At 45.3% G+C, this 25,226-nt stretch overlaps 1 protein-coding gene across 3 annotated transcripts in view; it reads left to right on the forward strand.

Annotated features, from left to right (window-relative positions):
• The window catches only part of NVL (nuclear VCP like), a 102,768-nt gene that overhangs the window by 14,113 nt on the left and 63,429 nt on the right, over positions 1–25,226 (forward strand). For all 3 annotated transcript variants that reach the window (XR_008891728.1, XM_056568464.1, XM_056568463.1), the window contains exon 6: positions 9,666–9,941. Coding sequence is in view for 2 of the 3 variants with exons in the window: in XM_056568464.1 (XP_056424439.1) it covers positions 9,666–9,941 (276 nt within the window). In the remaining variant the exon portion in view is untranslated. The remainder of the gene's footprint in view (positions 1–9,665; positions 9,942–25,226) is intronic.

Raw genomic sequence — 25,226 nt, forward strand, 5'->3', positions numbered from 1 at the left:
GAACTTGCACAATCGGTGGCTGACTAAATACTTTTTTTGTCCCACTGTAAGTGTCTGATCATGGGGGGCCTGACCACTGGGACCATCCCTGATCTCCTGTATGGCACTCCGGCTCCCCTCACATACAGATCGGGGGGCATAAGAGCTTACACTCTACAGGAGAGAGGACCCTGTATATAAGAGCTTACACTCTACAGGAGAGAGGATCCTGTATATAAGAGCTTACACTCTACAGGAGAGAGGACCCTGTACATAAGAGCTTACACTCTACAGGAGAGAGGACCCTGTATATAAGAGCTTACACTCTACAGGAGAGAGAGGACCCTGTACATAAGAGCTTACACTCTACAGGAGAGAGAGGTCCCTGTATATAAGAGCTTACACTCTACAGGAGAGAGAGGACCCTGTATATAAGAGCTTACACTCTACAGGAGAGAGAGGACCCTGTATATAAGAGCTTACACTCTACAGGAGAGAGGACTCTGTATATAAGAGATTACACTTCACAGGAGAGAGAGGACCCTGTATATAAGAGCTTACACTCTACAGGAGAGAGAGGACCCTGTATATAAGAGATTACACTCTACAGGAGAGAGAGGACCCTGTATATAAGAGCTTACACTCTACAGGAGAGAGGACCCTGTACATAAGAGCTTACACTCTACAGGAGAGAGGACCCTGTATATAAGAGCTTACACTCTACAGGAGAGAGAGGACCCTGTATATAAGAGCTTACACTCTACAGGAGAGAGGACTCTGTATATAAGAGATTACACTTCACAGGAGAGAGAGGACCCTGTATATAAGAGCTTACACTCTACAGGAGAGAGAGGACCCTGTATATAAGAGCTTACACTCTACAGGAGAGAGAGGACCCTGTATATAAGAGCTTACACTCTACAGGAGAGAGGACTCTGTATATAAGAGCTTACACTCTACAGGAGAGAGGACCCTGTATATAAGAGATTACACTCTACAGGAGAGAGAGGACCCTGTATATAAGAGCTTACACTCTACAGGAGAGAGGACTCTGTATATAAGAGCTTACACTCTACAGGAGAGAGGACCCTGTATATAAGAGATTACACTCTACAGGAGAGAGAGGACCCTGTATATAAGAGCTTACACTCTACAGGAGAGAGGACCCTGTATATAAGAGCTTACACTCTACAGGAGAGAGGACCCTGTATATAAGAGCTTACACTCTACAGGAGAGAGAGGACCCTGTATATAAGAGCTTACACTCTACAGGAGAGAGGACTCTGTATATAAGAGCTTACACTCTACAGGAGAGAGGACCCTGTATATAAGAGATTACACTCTACAGGAGAGAGAGGACCCTGTATATAAGAGATTACACTCTACAGGAGAGAGGACTCTGTATATAAGAGCTTACACTCTACAGGAGAGAGGACCCTGTATATAAGAGCTTACACTTCACAGGAGAGAGAGGACCCTGTATATAAGAGCTTACACTCTACAGGAGAGAGGACCCTGTATATAAGAGCTTACACTCTACAGGAGAGAGAGGACCCTGTATATAAGAGCTTACACTCTACAGGAGAGAGGACCCTGTATATAAGAGCTTACACTCTACAGGAGAGAGAGGACCCTGTATATAAGAGCTTACACTCTACAGGAGAGAGGACTCTGTATATAAGAGCTTACACTCTACAGGAGAGAGGACCCTGTATATAAGAGCTTACACTCTACAGGAGAGAGAGGACCCTGTATATAAGAGATTACACTCTACAGGAGAGAGGACCCTGTATATAAGAGCTTACACTCTACAGGAGAGAGAGGACCCTGTATATAAGAGATTACACTCTACAGGAGAGAGAGGACCCTGTATATAAGAGATTACACTCTACAGGAGAGAGAGGACCCTGTATATAAGAGATTACACTCTACAGGAGAGAGAGGACCCTGTATATAAGAGCTTACACTCTACAGGAGAGAGGACCCTGTATATAAGAGATTACACTCTACAGGAGAGAGGACCCTGTATATAAGAGATTACACTCTACAGGAGAGAGGACCCTGTATATAAGAGCTTACACTCTACAGGAGAGAGAGGACCCTGTATATAAGAGCTTACACTCTACAGGAGAGAGAGGACCCTGTATATAAGAGATTACACTCTACAGGAGAGAGGACCCTGTATATAAGAGATTACACTCTACAGGAGAGAGGACCCTGTATATAAGAGCTTACACTCTACAGGAGAGAGAGGACCCTGTATATAAGAGATTACACTCTACAGGAGAGAGAGGACCCTGTATATAAGAGCTTACACTCTACAGGAGAGAGAGGACCCTGTATATAAGAGCTTACACTCTACAGGAGAGAGAGGACCCTGTATATAAGAGCTTACACTCTACAGGAGAGAGAGGACCCTGTATATAAGAGCTTACACTCTACAGGAGAGAGAGGACCCTGTATATAAGAGATTACACTATACAGGAGAGAGGACCCTGTATATAAGAGCTTACACTCTACAGGAGAGAGGACCCTGTATATAAGAGCTTACACTCTACAGGAGAGAGAGGACCCTGTATATAAGAGATTACACTCTACAGGAGAGAGAGGACCCTGTATATAAGAGCTTACACTCTACAGGAGAGAGAGGACCCTGTATATAAGAGCTTACACTCTACAGGAGAGAGAGGACCCTGTATATAAGAGCTTACACTCTACAGGAGAGAGAGGACCCTGTATATAAGAGCTTACACTCTACAGGAGAGAGAGGACCCTGTATATAAGAGATTACACTATACAGGAGAGAGGACCCTGTATATAAGAGCTTACACTCTACAGGAGACAGGACCCTGTATATAAGAGCTTACACTCTACAGGAGAGAGGACCCTGTATATAAGAGCTTACACTCTACAGGAGAGAGGATCCTGTATATAAGAGCTTACACTCTACAGGAGAGAGAGGACCCAGTATATAAGAGATTACACTCTACAGGAGAGAGGACCCTGTATATAAGAGCTTACACTCTACAGGAGAGAGAGGACCCTGTATATAAGAGCTTACACTTCACAGGAGAGAGGACCCTGTATATAAGAGCTTACACTCTACAGGAGAGAGAGGACCCTGTATATAAGAGATTACACTCTACAGGAGAGAGAGGACCCTGTATATAAGAGCTTACACTCTACAGGAGAGAGAGGACCCTGTATATAAGAGCTTACACTCTACAGGAGAGAGAGGACCCTGTATATAAGAGCTTACACTCTACAGGAGAGAGGACTCTGTATATAAGAGCTTACACTCTACAGGAGAGAGAGGACCCTGTATATAAGAGCTTACACTCTACAGGAGAGAGGACCCTGTATATAAGAGCTTACACTCTACAGGAGAGAGAGGACCCTGTATATAAGAGATTACACTATACAGGAGAGAGGACCCTGTATATAAGAGCTTACACTCTACAGGAGAGAGAGGACCCTGTATATAAGAGATTACACTCTACAGGAGAGAGAGGACCCTGTATATAAGAGCTTACACTCTACAGGAGAGAGAGGACCCTGTATATAAGAGCTTACACTCTACAGGAGAGAGAGGACCCTGTATATAAGAGCTTACACTCTACAGGAGAGAGAGGACCCTGTATATAAGAGCTTACACTCTACAGGAGAGAGAGGACCCTGTATATAAGAGCTTACACTCTACAGGAGAGAGAGGACCCTGTATATAAGAGATTACACTATACAGGAGAGAGGACCCTGTATATAAGAGCTTACACTCTACAGGAGAGAGGACCCTGTATATAAGAGCTTACACTCTACAGGAGAGAGGACCCTGTATATAAGAGCTTACACTCTACAGGAGAGAGGACCCTGTATATAAGAGCTTACACTCTACAGGAGACAGGACCCTGTATATAAGAGCTTACACTCTACAGGAGAGAGGTCCCTGTATATAAGAGCTTACACTCTACAGGAGAGAGAGGACCCTGTATATAAGAGCTTACACTCTACAGGAGACAGGACCCTGTATATAAGAGCTTACACTCTACAGGAGAGAGGACCCTGTATATAAGAGCTTACACTCTACAGGAGAGAGGATCCTGTATATAAGAGCTTACACTCTACAGGAGAGAGAGGACCCAGTATATATGAGATTACACCCTACAGGAGAGAGGACCCTGTATATAAGAGCTTACACTCTACAGGAGAGAGAGGACCCTGTATATAAGAGCTTACACTTCACAGGAGAGAGGACCCTGTATATAAGAGCTTACACTCTACAGGAGAGAGAGGACCCTGTATATAAGAGATTACACTCTACAGGAGAGAGGACCCTGTATATAAGAGCTTACACTCTACAGGAGAGAGGACCCTGTATATAAGAGCTTACACTCTACAGGAGACAGGACCCTGTATATAAGAGCTTACACTCTACAGGAGAGAGGATCCTGTATATAAGAGCTTACACTCTACAGGAGAGAGAGGACCCTGTATATAAGAGCTTACACTATACAGGAGAGAGAGAGGACCCTGTATATAAGAGCTTACACTCTACAGGAGAGAGGACCCTGTATATAAGAGATTACACTCTACAGGAGAGAGAGGACCCTGTATATAAGAGATTACACTCTACAGAAGAGAGAGGACCCTGTGTATAAGAGATTACACTATACAGGAGAGAGGACCCTGTATGTAAGAGATTACACTATACAGGAGAGAGAGGACCCTGTATATAAGAGCTTACACTATACAGGAGAGAGAGGACCCTGTATATAAGAGCTTACACTCTACAGGAGAGAGGACCCTGTATATAAGAGCTTACACTCTACAGGAGAGAGAGGACCCTGTATATAAGATATTACACTATACAGGAGAGAGAGGACCCTGTATATAAGAGATTACACTATACAGGAGAGAGGACCCTGTATATAAGAGATTACACTCTACAGGAGAGAGAGGACCCTGTATATAAGAGCTTACACTCTACAGGAGAGAGGACCCTGTATATAAGAGCTTACACTCTACAGGAGAGAGGACCCTGTATATAAGAGCTTACACTCTACAGGAGACAGGACCCTGTATATAAGAGCTTACACTCTACAGGAGAGAGGATCCTGTATATAAGAGCTTACACTCTACAGGAGAGAGAGGATCCTGTATATAAGAGCTTACACTCTACAGGAGAGAGGACCCTGTATATAAGAGCTTACACTCTACAGGAGAGAGAGGACCCTGTATATAAGAGATTACACTCTACAGGAGAGAGGACCCTGTATATAAGAGCTTACACTCTACAGGAGAGAGGTCCCTGTATATAAGAGCTTACACTCTACAGGAGAGAGAGGACCCAGTATATAAGAGATTACACTCTACAGGAGAGAGGACCCTGTATATAAGAGCTTACACTCTACAGGAGAGAGAGGACCCTGTATATAAGAGCTTACACTTCACAGGAGAGAGGACTCTGTATATAAGAGCTTACACTCTACAGGAGAGAGAGGACCCTGTATATAAGAGATTACACTCTACAGGAGAGAGGACCCTGTATATAAGAGATTACACTCTACAGGAGAGAGGACCCTGTATATAAGAGCTTACACTCTACAGGAGAGAGGACCCTGTACATAAGAGCTTACACTCTACAGGAGACAGGACCCTGTATATAAGAGCTTACACTCTACAGGAGAGAGGATCCTGTATATAAGAGCTTACACTCTACAGGAGAGAGAGGACCCTGTATATAAGAGCTTACACTCTACAGGAGAGAGAGGACCCTGTATATAAGAGCTTACACTATACAGGAGAGAGAGAGGACCCTGTATATAAGAGCTTACACTCTACAGGACAGAGGACCCTGTATATAAGAGATTACACTCTACAGGAGAGAGAGGATCCTGTATATAAGAGCTTATACTCTACAGGAGAGAGAGGACCCTGTATATAAGAGCTTACACTCTACAGGAGAGAGGACCCTGTATATAAGAGCTTACACTCTACAGGAGAGAGAGGACCCTGTATATAAGAGATTACACTCTACAGGAGAGAGGACCCTGTATATAAGAGCTTACACTCTACAGGAGAGAGGACCCTGTATATAAGAGCTTACACTCTACAGGAGACAGGACCCTGTATATAAGAGCTTACACTCTACAGGAGAGAGGATCCTGTATATAAGAGCTTACACTCTACAGGAGAGAGAGGACCCTGTATATAAGAGCTTACACTATACAGGAGAGAGAGAGGACCCTGTATATAAGAGCTTACACTCTACAGGAGAGAGGACCCTGTATATAAGAGATTACACTCTACAGGAGAGAGAGGACCCTGTATATAAGAGATTACACTCTACAGAAGAGAGAGGACCCTGTGTATAAGAGATTACACTATACAGGAGAGAGGACCCTGTATGTAAGAGATTACACTATACAGGAGAGAGAGGACCCTGTATATAAGAGCTTACACTATACAGGAGAGAGAGGACCCTGTATATAAGAGCTTACACTCTACAGGAGAGAGGACCCTGTATATAAGAGCTTACACTCTACAGGAGAGAGAGGACCCTGTATATAAGATATTACACTATACAGGAGAGAGAGGACCCTGTATATAAGAGATTACACTATACAGGAGAGAGGACCCTGTATATAAGAGATTACACTCTACAGGAGAGAGAGGACCCTGTATATAAGAGCTTACACTCTACAGGAGAGAGGACCCTGTATATAAGAGCTTACACTCTACAGGAGAGAGGACCCTGTATATAAGAGCTTACACTCTACAGGAGACAGGACCCTGTATATAAGAGCTTACACTCTACAGGAGAGAGGATCCTGTATATAAGAGCTTACACTCTACAGGAGAGAGAGGATCCTGTATATAAGAGCTTACACTCTACAGGAGAGAGGACCCTGTATATAAGAGCTTACACTCTACAGGAGAGAGAGGACCCTGTATATAAGAGATTACACTCTACAGGAGAGAGGACCCTGTATATAAGAGCTTACACTCTACAGGAGAGAGGTCCCTGTATATAAGAGCTTACACTCTACAGGAGAGAGAGGACCCAGTATATAAGAGATTACACTCTACAGGAGAGAGGACCCTGTATATAAGAGCTTACACTCTACAGGAGAGAGAGGACCCTGTATATAAGAGCTTACACTTCACAGGAGAGAGGACTCTGTATATAAGAGCTTACACTCTACAGGAGAGAGAGGACCCTGTATATAAGAGATTACACTCTACAGGAGAGAGGACCCTGTATATAAGAGATTACACTCTACAGGAGAGAGGACCCTGTATATAAGAGCTTACACTCTACAGGAGAGAGGACCCTGTATATAAGAGCTTACACTCTACAGGAGACAGGACCCTGTATATAAGAGCTTACACTCTACAGGAGAGAGGATCCTGTATATAAGAGCTTACACTCTACAGGAGAGAGAGGACCCTGTATATAAGAGCTTACACTCTACAGGAGAGAGAGGACCCTGTATATAAGAGCTTACACTATACAGGAGAGAGAGAGGACCCTGTATATAAGAGCTTACACTCTACAGGACAGAGGACCCTGTATATAAGAGATTACACTCTACAGGAGAGAGAGGATCCTGTATATAAGAGCTTATACTCTACAGGAGAGAGAGGACCCTGTATATAAGAGCTTACACTCTACAGGAGAGAGGACCCTGTATATAAGAGCTTACACTCTACAGGAGAGAGAGGACCCTGTATATAAGAGCTTACACTCTACAGGAGAGAGAGGACCCTGTATATAAGAGCTTACACTCTACAGGAGAGAGGACCCTGTATATAAGAGCTTACACTCTACAGGAGAGAGGACCCTGTATATAAGAGCTTACACTCTACAGGAGAGAGAGAGGACCCTGTATATAAGAGCTTACACTCTACAGGAGAGAGAGAGAGGACCCTGTATATAAGAGCTTACACTCTACAGGAGAGAGGACCCTGTATATAAGAGATTACACTATACAGGAGAGAGGAAGCTGTATATAAGAGATTACACTCTACAGGAGAGAGGAAGCTGTATATAAGAGATTACACTCTACAGGAGAGAGGACCCTGTATATAGGAGCTTACACTATACAGGAGAGAGAGGACCCTGTATATAAGAGCTTACACTCTACAGGAGAGAGAGGACCCTGTATATAAGAGATTACACTCTACAGGAGAGAGGACCCTGTATATAAGAGCTTACACTCTACAGGAGAGAGGACCCTGTATATAAGAGCTTACACTTCACAGGAGAGAGGTCCCTGTATATAAGAGATTACACTCTACAGGAGAGAGGACCCTGTATATAAGAGCTTACACTATACAGGAGAGAGGACCCTGTATATAAGAGCTTACACTCTACAGGAGAGAGAGGACCCTGTATATAAGAGCTTACACTTCACAGGAGAGAGGACCCTGTATATAAGAGCTTACACTCTACAGGAGAGAGAGGACCCTGTATATAAGAGCTTACACTCTGCAGGAGAGAGGACCCTGTATATAAGAGATTACACTATACAGGAGAGAGGACCCTGTATATAAGAGCTTACACTCTACAGGAGAAAGAGAGGACCCTGTATATAAGAGATTACACTCTACAGGAGAGAGGGCCCTGTATATAAGGGCTTACACTCTACAGGAGAAAGAGAGGTCCCTGTATATAAGAGCTTACACTCTACAGGAGAGAGAGGACCCTGTCTATAAGAGATTACACTATACAGGAGAGAGGACCCTGTATATAAGAGCTTACACTCTACAGGAGAGAGAGGACCCTGTATATAAGAGCTTACACTCTGCAGGAGAGAGGACCCTGTATATAAGAGATTACACTATACAGGAGAGAGGACCCTGTATATAAGAGCTTACACTCTACAGGAGAAAGAGAGGACCCTGTATATAAGAGATTACACTCTACAGGAGAGAGGGCCCTGTATATAAGGGCTTACACTCTACAGGAGAAAGAGAGGTCCCTGTATATAAGAGCTTACACTCTACAGGAGAGAGAGGACCCTGTCTATAAGAGATTACACTATACAGGAGAGAGGACCCTGTCTATAAGAGATTACACTATACAGGAGAGAGGACCCTGTATATAAGAGCTTACACTCTGCAGGAGAGAGGACCCTGTATATAAGAGATTACACTCTACAGGAGAGAGGGCCCTGTATATAAGGGCTTACACTCTACAGGAGAAAGAGAGGTCCCTGTATATAAGAGCTTACACTCTACAGGAGAGAGAGGACCCTGTCTATAAGAGATTACACTATACAGGAGAGAGGACCCTGTATATAAGAGCTTACACTCTACAGGAGAGAGAGGACCCTGTATATAAGAGCTTACACTCTGCAGGAGAGAGGACCCTGTATATAAGAGATTACACTATACAGGAGAGAGGACCCTGTATATAAGAGCTTACACTCTACAGGAGAAAGAGAGGACCCTGTATATAAGAGATTACACTCTACAGGAGAGAGGGCCCTGTATATAAGGGCTTACACTCTACAGGAGAAAGAGAGGTCCCTGTATATAAGAGCTTACACTCTACAGGAGAGAGAGGACCCTGTCTATAAGAGATTACACTATACAGGAGAGAGGACCCTGTCTATAAGAGATTACACTATACAGGAGAGAGGACCCTGTATATAAGAGCTTACACTCTTTCTCTTTGTTCTCAGTCCTCCAATCACATGAACAGCTCTTTGCTCTCATTGTACCGGAAAGGAAATCCTGAGTCCCCCTTGGAGACCCCCTCCAAAGATGAGGCTCCACACACCAGCACCCCCGCTCCACACAAAGCGACCCCCGCAGAGGCGACAGCGAAAACCTCGGAAATGAAAAACTCAGGACCTGGATGGTTTATAGACAAGACCCCCAGCAAAGCGATAGAGAAGAACATCTTCATCGACCTGTGCGACGATGGAGACGGGGAACCGAAAACTGAGGAGACAGAGGTAAAGGACAGGATGAGGGACTGTCTAATGTTATCTACATAATAAAATAGTCACAGCCCAAGCTGCAATATTTAAAGTACCAGGATGAGGGACTGTCTAATGTTATCTAGATTATAAATATAGTCACAGCCAAAGCTGCAATAGATAAATTACCAGGATGAGGGAGTGTCTAATGTTATCTACATAATATAATCACAGCCAAAGCTGCAATAGATAAAGTACCAGGTTGAGGAGCTGTCTAATGTTATCTACATAATATAATCACAGCCAAAGCTGCAATAGATAAAGTACCAGGATGAGGGAGTGTCTAATGTTATCTACATAATATAGTCACAGCCAAAGCTGCAATAGATAAAGTTCCAGGTTGAGGAGCTGTCTAATGTTTTCTAGATAATAAATATAGTCACAGCCAAAGCTGCAATAGATAAAGTACCAGGATGAGGAGCTGTGTAATGTTATCTAGATAATAAATGTAGTCACAGCCAAAGCTGCAATAGATAAAGTACCAGGATGAGGGACTGTCTAATATTATCTAGATTATAAATATAGTCACATCCAAAGCTGCAATAGATCACTACTGCCCTTGTTGGCTTATAGTGGTCAGAGCAGGCTATGCTGTCAAACCAGACTCTATAGTAGTCTTCATAGAGGGTAGTGGTCTCCAAACTGTGGCCCTCCAGCTGATGCTTGGAGTTTTGCAACAGCTGGAGGTCCACAGTTTAGAGACCTAGGATATAGAGAAATACTATGAGGGAGATTTATCAAAACTTGTCCAGAGGAAAAGTTGTCCAGTTGCCCATAGCAACCAATCAGATCACTGCTTTCATTTTTAATAAAGGTCTATGCAAAATGAAAGCAGCGATCTGATTGGTTGCTATGGGCAACTGGGCAACTTTTCCTCTGCACAGGTTTTGATAAATGTCCCCCATTAAACTTTATGGCTTTCCATACAATGTACATAAAAATGTGCCATATTGGGTCCTGGGGACATGCGCCAGAATATCCAGCGCCGGGAAGGCAGGTAAAATCCGTAGCTTTATTGTGACATCTGAATAAAATGGGTACACAGGAGCGTAGTCGCCCGTGGCGACTACGCTCCTGTGTACCCATTTTATTCAGATGTCACAATAAAACTACGGATTTTACCTGCCTTCCCGGCGCTGGATACTTCTTTCTACTGCAATTTATTTTGGAAGGGTACGCCACCCCCCAGTCTAAGCACAGGAGCAGGGACGAAGATTGGAACGGAATTGTAAAGCACTAGTACATGCAGCTTTTAATGCCACCATTTTGGGGTTCATATATCTTATAGCTTAATTTTTATTAACTTTTTGGTTTTCGTTTTTCTTTTCTTTTTTTTTTTTATTTGTGTAGTTTTTTTTTTTTATTTTTTTTTTAAATTTATTTATTTTTTATTTTTTTTCCAGTTTTTACTACATTGCTATAGTAGAAACAATCACCTGGTGCCAGAAAGTTAAACAGATTTGTAAATTACTTCTATTAAATAATCTTAAACCTTCCAGTACTTAATTTTCTCTGTAGTATACAGCCGCTAATGTTTTCTTAGTAACATAGTTCATAAGGTTGAAAAAAGACCAGAATCCATCAAGTTCAACCTATATCCCTAATGAGTCCCTACTGAGTTGATCCAGAGGAAGGCAAAAAACCCTCATACTAGAGGTAAAAATTCCTTCCGACCTCCAAATATGGCATCAGAATAAATCCCTGGATCAACGTTCTGTCCCTATAAATCTAGTATATATATCCAGCGATGTTGTTATTCTCCATTTTAAATTCTTTTACAGAGTTCCCCATGACCACCTCTTCCGGGAGAGAATTCCACAGTCTCACTGCTCTTACAGTAAAGAACCCCCATCTGTGCTGGTGTAGAAACCTTCTTTCCTCTAGACGTAGAGGATGCCCCCTTGTTATAGATACAGTCCTGGGTATAAATAGGTCATGGAGAGATCTCTGTACTGTCCCCTGATATATTTATACATAGTTATTAGTAGGGATTGACCAATTATCGGTTTGGCCAATATTATCGGCCGATATTAAAAATTTTGGACGTTATGGGTATCGGCAATTACCTTGCCGATAATCCGATAATGCCCCGCACAGCACCCCCCACCTCACCGCCCCGGCCAGAGACCGCCGCCGCCACTGCCCCATTGCCGCCCCCATCCCCGGTTTTATAATTACCGGGGTCCGCGCTACATCTGGCTCCTGCAGCGTCCTGCGTTACGCTGTGCGCTGCGCAATGACGAGTGACGTCCTCAACGCGAGGTCACCATCAATGCACACAGTGATAGCTCAGGACGCCGCCGGAGCCAGAAGTAGCGCAGACCCCGGGAACAGGTAATTATAAAACCGGGGATGGGGGAGGTAATGGGGCAGCGGCGGTGGTTGGACTAAGGACCGGCAGGGGGAGAGAAGCGGGCGGTGGTCTCTGGCCCCGCAAAAGTCAATGCAGTTCATTGATTTAAAGCGCCCGCTTTAAATCATTGATCTGCAAGGGGGGGGGGATGGGGAGGTGTCCTGAAATAGCTAATAACTTATACCTAAATCCTTTTCCACGTCAGTCATCCCAAGTGTTCTCCCATTTAATACATAATCCCAGCCCGGATTTTTCTTCCCCATGTGCATAACCTTACATTTATCAGTGTTGAACCTCATCTGCCACTTCCCAGCCCAAACCTCCAATCTATCCAGATCCATTTGTAACAGTGCACTGTCCTCTATTGTGTTTACCACTTTACAGAGTTTAGGGTAGTATCATCTGCAAAGATTGCTACTTTACTATTCAACCCCTCTACAAGGTCATTAATAAATATATTAAATAGAACAGGACCCAAGACTGACCCCTGTGGTCCCCACTAGTAACAGTCACCCAATCATAATGAGTACCATTAATAACCACCCTCTGTTTCCTATCACTGAGCCAGTTACTTACCCACTTACACACATTCTCCCCCAGCCCCATCCTTCTCATTTTGTTCACCAATCTTTTATGTGGCACCGTATCAAATGCTTTGGATAAATCCAGATATACGACATCCAGCGATTGCCCCTGGTCCAGTCTGGAGCTCACCTCCTCATAAAAGCTGATCAGGTTAGTTTGACAGGACCGATCCCTCATAAAGCCATGCTGATATGGGGTCATACATTTATTTTTATCAAGATACTCCAAAATAGAATCTCTTAGAAAACACTCAAACAATTTACATACAACGGAGGTTAAGCTAACAGGTCTGTAATTTCCGGGGTCACCTTTTGATCCCTTTTTAAATATTGGTACCACATTTGCCATGCGCCAGTCCTGGGGAACAGTCCCTGAATATTAAAAATAGGGGTCTGTCTATTACATTACTTAATTCCTTTAGAACACGGGGGTGAATGCCATCTGGACCTGGTGATTTGTCTTTTTTTATTTTTTTTGTAGGCGGCACTGTACTTCTTCCTGGGTTAGCTAGGTGGCCTGTACTTCTTCCTGGGTTAGACAGGTGACCTGTACTGGGGAGTTTACCTTATCTCGCTGTATTTCACCTGGCATTTCATTTTCATTGGTGAACACAGTGGAGAAAAATTTGTTTAATATATTTGCTTTTTCCTGATCCCCATTTATAATTTCTTCTTTATCGTTTTTTAAAGGGCCAACACTTTCATTTTTTACCTTTTTGCTATTTATATAAAGAACATTTTGGGGTTAGCTTTACTCTTTTTGGCAATGAGTCTTTCTGTCTCTATTTTTGTGGTTTTTATCAGTTTTTTTTTACATATTTCACATTTTTCTCTATAGCTTTTTTTAATGCTTCTTCACTGCTGTCCTGTTTTAGTAACTGAAATGCTTTATTTTTGGCATTTATTGCCCTGTTAACATTTTGTTCATCCATATTGGTTTTCTTTTAATTTAAGATATTTTTAAAAGTCTCCCATTTAGTGTCAGTATTCTTGTTTTTGAGGACATTATCCCATTTTATATTGTTAAGGCCTTCTCTGAGTTGATCGAACTTTGCCTTCCTAAAGTTCATTGTTTTTGTGGCCCCTCGAGAGATTCCCTTATTGAAGAACAAGTTATAATGTATTATATTTTGATAACTATTTCTTTTTGAATTTCCTTTCTGTCTGACCACAGTGCTCTCTGCTGACACCTCTGTCCATGTCAGGAACTGTCCAGAGCAGGAGCAAATCCCCATAGCAAACATATCCTGCTCTGGAAAGTTCCTAAAATGGACAGAGGTGTCAGCAGTATAAAAAAAAAAGCATAAAAAGTTGACCAGCGCTCAATGAAGTATGACTTAAAGTATGTACCATATATACTCGAGTATAAGCCGACCCGAATATAAGCCGATGCACCTAATTTCACCCCAAAAACCCAGGAAAAGTTATTGACTCGAGTATAAGCCTAGGGTGGGAAATACATCATCCCCCCCTGTCATCATCCAGACCCCCGTCATTAACACCCTCATCATCACCTGTCATCATCCCCCCCTTAATCATTACCCTGTCATCATCCCCCCCTTCATCATTACCCTGTCATCATTACCCTGTCATCATCCCCCCCCCCTTCATCATTACCCTGTCATCATCCCCCCCCTTCATCATTACCCTGTCATCATCCCCCCCCTCATCATTACCCTGTCATCATCCCCCCACCCTTCATCATTACCCTGTCATCATCCCCCCTTAATCATTACCCTGTCATCATCCCCCCTCTTCATCATTACCCTGTCATCATCCCCCCCTTCATCATTACCCTGTCATCATCCCCCCTTAATCATTACCCTGTCATCATCCCCCCCCTTCTTCATTACCCTGTCATCATCCCCCCCCTTCATCATTACCCTGTCATCATCCCCCCCTTCATCATTACCCTGTCATCATCTCCCCCCCCCCTTCATCATTACCCTGTCATCATCCCACACCACCCCCTTCATCATCACCGCTTGTCATTGTCTGATTTGACAGTGGTCTTCGACCTACGGACCTCCAGATGTTCCAAAACTACAACTCCCAGCAAGCTCAATGAAGTATGACTTAAAGTATGTACCATATATACTCGAGTATAAGCCGACCCGAATATAAGCCGATGCACCTAATTTCACCCCAAAAACCCAGGAAAAGTTATTGACTCGAGTATAAGCCTAGGGTGGGAAATACATCATCCCCCCCTGTCATCATCCAGACCCCCGTCATTAACACCCTCATCATCACCTGTCATCATCCCCCCCTTAATCATTACCCTGTCATCATCCCCCCCTTCATCATTACCCTGTCATCATTACCCTGTCATCATCCCCCCCCCCTTCATCATTACCCTGTCATCATCCCCCCCTTCATCATTACCCTGTCATCATCCCCCCCCTCATCATTACCCTGTCATCATCCCCCCACCCTTCATCATTACCCTGTCATCATCCCCCCTTAATCATTACCCTGTCATCATCCCCCCTCTTCATCATTACCCTGTCATCATCCCCCCCTTCATCATTACCCTGTCATCATCCCCCCTTAATCATTACCCTGTCATCATCCCCCCCCTTCTTCATTACCCTGTCATCATCCCCCCCCTTCATCATTACCCTGTCATCATCCCCCCCTTCATCATTACCCTGTCATCATCTCCCCCCCCCCTTCATCATTACCCTGTCATCATCCCACACCACCCCCTTCATCATCACCGCTTGTCATTGTCTGATTTGACAGTGGTCTTCGACCTACGGACCTCCAGATGTTCCAAAACTACAACTCCCAGCAAGCTGGGAGTTGTAGTTTTGAAACATCTGGAGGTCCGCAGGTTGAAGACCACTGCCCTGGCCTTCGTCATCATCCAGCCCCCCCCCCCCCCCCTCCGTTGCTCATGAACGTCCCTGTGCGTCGTCGTTAATGCAACGTCATTATTCCGGGGCCGGGCGCGAAGCGTGGAGAAGAGACCCACCCGGTGAGGATGGACAGCTCGGAACGACTATCCCTCCCCACCGGACGGTCCTGCAGCACAGATGGCTCGGACCAGCTCACCCTAACGTCCCGCCAAGCGGAGGTGAATACAAAACTAAAGGGGGGAGGCGGGGCTTGATGATGACGAAGGCCCGGGCAGTGGTCCTCAACCTGCGGACCTCCAGATGTTTCAAAACTACAACTCCCAGCATGCCCAGACAGCCGATGGCTGGAGGTCCGCAGGTTGAAGACCACTGAGGGCGGAGAGTTCACTCGAATATAAGCCAAGGGGGGTGTTTTCAGCACGAAAAATCGTGCTGCAAAACTCTGCTTATACTCGAGTATATACGGTAGGTAAAAAGAGTGGTATATGCACTTACTCCACAGTGGGGGATCTAGGTGATCCTTTCACCAAAGATACCCCCTCCAAGACAGCTTATATCACTCAGCGCCGGATATAGGATATAAGTCACAGCGCCAGGACAGCCAGACATTCAGGAATTCATTTAATATAGCAACGCGTTTCAAAGGTTAAAATATACCTTCTTCATCAGGCTTATACAGAATAATGAAACATCCATTCAATTTATACTCACACAGCGTCTCCTCAGACACCGGCATCTTCCGCTCACTTCGTCCCTTCCGGTCTCATGGTCACATGACCGCGGTCACGCAACCATGGCTGTTAAGTAGCCGTCATGTGACCTAGGTTAATCACTTGCGCATGCGCTGTGACTTAAACCATGCGTCCCAGCCTGGAACGCACAGGTATCAGACTCGTGTATCATTAGCGCATGCGCTATGACTATTAAATAAAGTTATTTAAAAAAATATGTTTAAAGGAATACTCCACTGGAAAACATTAAACAAAAAAATCCACTGGTGCCAGAAAGTTAAAAAGATTTTTAAAATACTTCTAATAAAAAAATCTTAATCCTTCCAGTACTTATCAGCTGCTGTTATGATCCACAAAAAGTTATTTTCTTTTTGAGTTTCCTTTCTGCCTGACCACAGTGCTCTCTGCTAACACCACTGTCCATTTTAGGAACTGTCCAGAGCAGGAGAGGTTTTCTATGGGGATTTTCTACTACTCTGGACAGTTCCTAAAACGGACAGAGGTGTCAGCAGAGAGCACTGTGGTCAGGCAAAAAGGAAATTCAAAAATAAAAGAACTTCCTGTGGATGATAAGTACTGGAAGGATTAAGATTTTTTTAATAGAAGTAATTTACAAATCTGTTTAACTTTTTGGCACCAGATGATTTAACCTCTTGGGGACGCGGGGCGTGCACATACGTCCTGCATCCCCGATCCTTAAGGACCTAGGGAGTACCTGTACGCCCTGGTCCAGTTTAACCGGTGGAGAGCGGCTTAAACCCGGTGGGTCCCAGTTGCTACGGGCAGCCAGGACCCACAGCCAATGCCGGGCACGGCCGATCAGGCCGATGCTTGGCATTAACCCTTTAGACGCCGCAATCAAAGTTGACAAAATCGCGATGTCCCGATCAGCTTACCGGACAACGGGAAGGTCCTCACCTGCCTCTCTGTCGTCCAATCGGCGATCTACTGCTCTATGCCTGTGCAGCAGGCTAGAGCAGGAGATTGCTGGTTACACTGATCAGTGCTTTGCAATGACAGAGCACTGATCAGTGTATGCAATCAGCTAAAAAAAAAAAAAAAAATTTTTAAATACCCCCCTTTTCCCATTTTTTTAATAATTTAAATAAAATAATGTAATAAAGAATAAAAATAATCATTTATGGTACCACTGCGTGCGTAGATGTCCAAACTATTAAAATATAAGGTTAGCTAAACCGCATAGTGGTCACTTCATATACCATAAAAGTGTTAATTAAAAGCGATCAAAAAGACCCATCAAAACAAAAATGGTAACAATAAAAACTACAGATGACGGCGCAAAAAATGAGCCCTCATACCGCCCCGTACACAGACACATAAAAAAGTTATAGGGGTCACAAGATGCCAATTTTAAACATTCTAATTTTGGTGTATGTAGTTTATAATTTAAGTATTAAAATAAAATAAAACCTATATAAATTGGGTGTCCTTGTAACCATATGGACCCACAGAATAAACATATGGTATCAATTTTACCAAAAAGTGCACTGTGTAGAAACGGGAATCCCCAAAAGTTACAAAATGGCGTTTCTTTTTTTATTTCACACCACAAATATATATATATATATATATTTTTTTTTGGTTTCACCGCAGGTTATATTATAAAATAAGGGATGTCATTACAAAGTACAATTGGTGACACAAAAAACAAGCCCTTATATGGGTCTGTAGGTGCAAAATTGAAAGCGTTATGATTTTTAGAAGGGAAGGAGGAAAAAATGAACATTTGCTGAGTCCTTAAATGGTCACTCTCATTAAAACGAATTTTTGCTATTGCACTCCTTATGGTAAATGAAAAATATTTCTAATATACTTTGTTTAAAATAAATGAAGTTTTCTATGTTTTATTTGTGCTTAAAAAAGCTCAAGAGCACATTTTCCCCCATCTCATACACAGACTTTGGACCAAAGTCCAAACACAGGAAGTGCTGCCTGGAGTGCTGAGGGGGGAGGGGGGGGGTGTCCAACCAAAAGCATATGGCAGTTATGTGTGAGAGGAGCTATGATTGGATGAGGCTGGACACCCCCCCCCCTCAGCACTCCAGGCTGCACTTCCTGTGTTTGGACTTTGGTCCAAAGTCTGTGTATGAGTTGGGGGGAAATGTGCTCTTGAGCTTTTTTAAGCACAAATAAAACATAGAAACCTTCATTTATTTTAAACAAAGTATATTAGAAATATTTTTCATTTACCATAAGGAGTGCAATAGCAAAAATTAGTTTTAATGAGAGTGACCCTTTAACCCCTTAAGGACACATGACGTACTGGAACGTCATGTGTCCACTCCCGATCTATAACGCGGGGCCACGGCGTGGCCCCGCGTCATAGCGGTTCGGGCCCGGCCTCTAACAACGGCCGGGACCCGTGGCTAATAGCGCGCGGCATTGATCGCTGTGCCGCGCGCTATTAACCCTTTAGACGCGGCGTTCAATGTTGAACGCCGCGTCTAAAGTGAAACCGAAAGCATGCCGGCTAGCTCAGTGGGCTGTTCGGGATAGCCGCGGTGAAATCGCGGCATCCCGAACAGCTGACAGGACAGCGGGAGGGCCCCTACCTGCCTCCTCGCTGTCCGATCGCCGAATGACAGCTCAGTGCCTGAGATCCAGGCATGAGCAGTCATGCGGCAGAATCATCGATCACTGGTTTCTTATGAGAAACCAGTGATCAATGTAAAAGATCAGTGTGTGCAGTGTTATAGGCCCCTATGGGACCTATAACACTGCAAAAAAAAAGTGCAAAAAAAAAAGTGAATAAACATCATTTAACCCCTTCCCTATTAAAAGTTTGAATCACCCCCCTTTTCCCATAAAAGAAAAAACACAGTGTAAATAAAAATAAAAATAAACATAAATGGTATCGCCGCGTGCGGAAATGTCCGAATTATAAAAATATATCGTTAATTAAACCGCACGGTCAATGGCGTGCGCGCAAAAAAATTCCAAAGTCCAAAATAGTGCATTTTTGGTCACTTTTTATATCATTTTTATATCATTTTTATATCACGATCAATAAGTCCTATCAATGCAAAAATGGTACCGTTAAAAACTTCAGATCACGGCGCAAAAAATGAGCCCTCATACCGCCCCATACACGGAAAAATAAAAAAGTTATAGGGGTCAGAAGATGACAATTTTAAACGTATTAATTTTCCTGCATGTAGTTATGATTTTTTCCAGAAGTCCGACAAAATCAAACCTATATAAGTAGGGTATCATTTTAATCGTATGGACCTACAGAATAAAGAGAAGGTGTCATTTTTACCGAAAAATGTACTACGTAGAAACGGAAGCCCCCAAAAGTTACAAAACAGCGTTTTTTTTAAAATTTTGTCGCACAATGATTTTTTTTCCCGCTTCACCATAGATTTTTGGGCAAAATGACTGACGTCATTACAAAGTAGAATTGGTGGCGCAAAAAATAAGCCATCATATGGATTTTTAGGTGTAAATTTGAAAGAGTTATGATTTTTTAAAGGCAAGGAGCAAAAAACGAAAATGCAAAAACGGAAAAACCTCCGGTCCTTAAGGGGTTAAGGTGAAAATAGAGTCCTAAAGGGCGCCATTGTGGAGGGGGCAGTCTGGTGAACCCTCTTCGGGCCACGCATCTCTACACATGTATTGCGGCCATACACAGTACCCTGGCCACGTTATCTTCCTACTGGCTGGAGACTCTCTGTGCTGCTGCCCCAATTTCAGTCTCTGGGGCAGTGGGTTTTTGGTTCCCCAGTGGGAACGTTATCTGCCCGCCTACTTCCTTGTGCGGCCAGGTGCAGCGTCCTGGCCGCATTCTTTATAGGCTGACCGGAGACCTACAGCTGCAGGCAGCGGGTCTCCGGTACCACGTGGCAGGCCGCCCCTCAGTGCGGGCACACCAGCCTGCTTAATGCACCCCATGCGGCCCGGGCGATTCCACGGTGGGAGAGGAACCGGCAGCGTCTTTCAGCCATTTCCCCAGCCCTCTTCCTGTAATGACCACACATTGTGCGGCAGTGCCCCATTCATGCGGCCGGGTGCTGCATCTTACCACAAGTTTCTCCCTCCCCGTACTTCTCCTAGTCTGAGGCCAGCTCCGGGGGCGTTGTTCTTCTAGCGTGCCCTCCTTTCTCGGCGGGCTGCGCTGTCAAAGTTTTAAAAAAATTAAAAATTCACCACTGGTCACTTAGACGATTTGGTGGTGTTTTGCGCCCTCTTGTGGCCATCAATTGTATTGCGCCCTGGATTTTTCATTGCTTCTTGAGCTCCCCCTTGTGGCAACCACACGCTATTACAGCCTTGGCCTGTCGCATCTGTTTTTATCAGTTTAATATCTGCAGGGTTCTTTTTCTAGGGACGGAATCGGGGGCCGCTTTATTCCTTCAGTCACCCTGTACGGTGGCCGACTTTAGACTATTTACATGGTCAGTTGAGGTATGCCTCTGGCGTATCTATTTTCTGCAGGGTTCTCACTCTGTCAGGGAACATATGCGCACCGACATGGCAGGTTACTGCCGGGGATTTCTCGATCCCTTGGAAACTGTTGGGGATATATTCAGTGTCTACCGCTGAGTGCCATGTCATGCTTGTCGTACCTACAGCCGAATTCCTGTCCCTCCCTACCGAGGCAAGACACTGGTCGGGTGCCCTTGCAATATATATTTTTTCCCTGGTGCATCCCTGGTGGACACTAAGGACACTCTGTCAGGTCTGCCGGTCACCCATCATGGGGGTGTTCTGGCGTGTCATACAATATGATTCCCTCCTCTACAGGCTGTTGCATCCACGGCTAGGGCTCTGGATCCTCCTGTCTAGTGTGAGGTCTCCGTGGAAGTGTCCCTGCGTGGGCATGGATTGGTCCTGATGTTGATATGCCAGACAGTAGTCTCGCCTGTCACTCATCTCTCAGCTGCCGCTGCCGGTACCCCACTGCTGGTGCAAGGTTGTCTACCATGGACCCAGACCATTAAACCAAACAGTGGTCTGCGTGGTCTCCTCCACCGCCTGTCTCTCATCACTCAGCTGATGTATCTGCGGCTGGAGTTCCAGTACCCCACTGCTGTGGAGGTGTACGAAGACATGTCCCAGCTTGTCCTATGGACTCTAGACCGGGTACATGGATGCATTCTGCGGCTCCTCAGCCTCTCCCAAGGTGGCAGGGATACTATCTATGGCTCCTAGGCCTCCCCCCTCCCACATGCGGCAGTGGGGCATGGTGATCGCCTATCTGACTGTCCCCTTTTATCCAGCGACTGGAAGTTGTCTGCACAGTCTACATCACTGTCTGTCTCCCATCTCTGGTCTGCCGCAGGCTTGGTCAGGTCTCCCGTACCTCTCTGCTGGTATAAGGACTCTGGATGAGGCTTCCTGCAGGTACTCGACACTGATGAGTCAGCCAGACTTTCGTCTACTGGGTCTCTCACACCGCCAGGTCGCTCGTTAGTTCGGTCGTACTCCAATACCCCACTTTCTGTAGGCGGTTTGATGGAGTGTTCCTGAGAATTCAGGAATCCTATACCAGTCAGCCCGACAGTTGTCTGCATGTTCTTCTACCACTACCATACACTTCCCACACTGTAGACGGTAGTTCAGGTTATCCACTGCCAAGGTGTAGTTACGAGTGAATCTCCCCATGTTGCTCCGTGGGCCCTATACAATACACCACATACTGATTTGCGGGGTTCCCTCCTTTACCAGGTTCCTCCCTACATGCCTGCCGCTCTCTAGGCTGAAGGCCGGTATCCCACTTTCGGTGTGTGATTCTGTCTACAGCACCCGGTGTGGCCATGATCCCTATGCCAGATAGCCAGACTGTATCTGTATGGGTTTTTCTACTCCGCCAGGTCACCTTCCCCATTCTTGCCGCTCCCGCGGTTACAGTCCGGTGCCTCATTTTCCAGGTGAAGTTCCAAAGAGAGTCTCGGTGGTTTCATTGGATCTTTTATATTTGCCGGTCAGACTGTGTCTGCATGTTTCCTGCTCCACATACATCCTTCATCCCTTGCATCTGTGACAGCAGTCCTGGTGTGGGCCGCCATTTGGTGCTGGGGTGTGAGCATTTCCTGCAGGTTCCATGGACCTTCACAGAAAGAGCAGCACTCTCTGTTCCCCTTTCTAAGGTTGCAGCGTTGGTCTGCTGGGGGCATGGTTGTGACACCATGCTGCCGGACTTTTGAATGTCTGCGGTTTCTTTCACATCTGTAGTCTTGGTACCCCTCTACTATCGTGCAGTAACCACGTCTGTGTCCCTAGATTTGCTAGGCCACTCTGCTCGTGTAGAGTCAATCTTCCCTTTTTTCTGTGGGGTGTGCCTCGGGCCTTCCTGTGATTTTGTTTCCAACTCGGTCGAACTCCTCTGCTCTGGCATGGGGCATGATGGGGCGGCAAGTTCAGTTCAGCAGCCCCCCTCCCCCTCCATGCCTCCAGGTATCTGTCCCTGTTCCCGTGCAGGGTGGTTCAGATGCTGGCTCTGTTGCCTTAGGGAATGACCAGAATGGCTCCATTGATGCCCTTCTGGTCCAGGCTTACATCACCTTGAGGTGTTCCTCTGAAGGCTTTGGGTGTGTGTGTGCTTCTTCCTTCCATTCGTAGTCAGGACTCAAATTAGTTCCTCCATTCCTTGATATGTTGTTGCAGGGTTCCAGGGGACTACGTCCACCCACTGCTCCACTGCTCCTATAGTGCCTTGTACACTTGACCATTCCCCTTCCACAGGGGGTACATGGATCATGATGCTTGGCATGGTCTGGGCCTGTACTTCATAGCGACCACCCCTTGTTTTCCCTCCTCTATATAGGTGGGATACCTGGCTGGGCCCTTGTTTTATGCTGAGAGCAATCAGCTGAGCTGTGCACTTTTGCAGCCTGGCTCTCTTCAGGTTTCTTGGCTATCTACTGCTGCTCATACAGACTTGGCGCTCTCCTCTGTTGGAGGAGTTTATGCTCTTATGTATGGTCTAGCACCGTCTGTTGTTTGGGTCCTGCCATTGCTCTCCTTTTTCCTTGGTGCAATCTCCCTGGCGGGGGGGTCCTCTTTCCTTGTCTTGGTCAGTTGCGCTACACTGACACTACAGTCTTCTGGAGTAACCTTCCCCTTTGTTTCCCCCTCTGTTCCCCTCCGTTGCTTCGGTCTGCTCAGATCACTGGGGTTCATATATCTGGTTAGTCTCCGTGTCTTGCTGTGGCGTGTCTTCTTTTCTTGGTCGGCCCTTCTGGTTCTTTGGGCCTTAGGGATGTTTGTGGTCTCGGGCAGGTTAGCTCTTCTGCCCTGACTTCTCTGCGGTCCCGTTTGTGGGGCGGTCTTTCTGTACCTCACTTTTTCTTGTCTAGATGTAGAAGTTTTGCGGACGTTGGGTTTACTTACTCTACAGGTGTACGTCTTCCAGATGACTAGGGAACCTCCGTTTCCCATGTCAGACATGTCGGTGTTCTGGGATGCCCTTATGAGGGCATTCCGCTCCCTTTTTGGCCTTATTCCTTCCGTCTCCTCCTTTCGTGCGTCAATGTACTCCCGGAGTGGTGGGCGTTCCGGTCATCCGGATTTCTCTAATTGAGTTTCTTTCGCCTCCCAGGTGCTCGCGGTGGGCCCCTGGGACGGAGGTTTTTGGTCTGCATCTGTTCTGGTCATCGATTTTCTGCCCCAGGCCTCTCCACAGCCAGTCTCCATCCTTCTTTCTTTTTTCCAGTGTTTTTCTGGTCTCCACCTTCCGTACTCTCCTTCTGCTCTGACGTTTGCTGCTCTCCCTGGCGGTTTTTCCGCCATGTTCTCTTGACTTGGTTGACTCTGGATGGGGTTCTATTGTTTGTGCCCTTGTCCATTTTTGTTTCCCAGCTGGGTTAGCCCTCTGTCTGGTTCTGTGTTCCTTGGAGTTGATTCCTACCTCCTCCCGGAATGGTTCCGACCCTTCTGGCTTCATAGTCAACCTTTTATTGTCTCTCTTTATGGACTGGAGCTTTGGCGTCTCTACATAGGACGGTCTATACCTTGGCGTCCTAGTCCTTCTCCATGGACTGGGGTTCTGCTCACTTCCAGTGGTATATCCTGCCAGGGAGGAGCTGACTTTTTTTCCTAGTGTCAGCGCCTCCTAGTGGCAAGAGCATATACCCATCAGTATAGATGTCCCCCAATCAAGGCTACGAGAAAAAAAATCTAGTTTTTTGCTTTATTGTTTGGGTGTATAAGGATGTTGTTACACCATAGATGTGTATTTAACTTGTTTTTTATTTTTATTTTTTTCATTTAGGTTTCATGTATAAAATAGGATATAAAGGGGAAATACTTTTTTTTTATTTTTTTGGGGTGGGGGGGATTTTTTAGTTACATTTTATGTACTAGTCACTCTAGGGGACAGACAGCAATCAACAGATCGCTGGTATAATTTACTGCACTAGTGTATGGCATGTGAAGGGTTAAACTATCCAGCTATCATATTGACTGCGATCCCTACACTGGAGAACCATACTGCTGTATTCTAGCCCTGTCCTGAAAACCCATCGAGTTAGAATAAGGACCAACATTAAAGGGGTACTCAGTTGGAAACACGTTATCCCCTATCCAAAGGATAAGGGATAAGATGTTAGATTGCGGGGTTCCCACCGCTGGGGACCCCTGCAATCTTTGGGGCGGCAGCGTCTGAACTTGGAAGCTTGCAGCTTCCACGTTCGTGATGTCCCGACACGCCCACCTCCATTCATGTCTATGGGAGTGGGCGTGACAGCTAGTACATGGCCATCGTGCCTCCT

This window comes from Hyla sarda, chromosome 3, assembly GCF_029499605.1.
Source record: "Hyla sarda isolate aHylSar1 chromosome 3, aHylSar1.hap1, whole genome shotgun sequence".
Classification (NCBI taxonomy): domain Eukaryota; kingdom Metazoa; phylum Chordata; class Amphibia; order Anura; family Hylidae; genus Hyla; species Hyla sarda.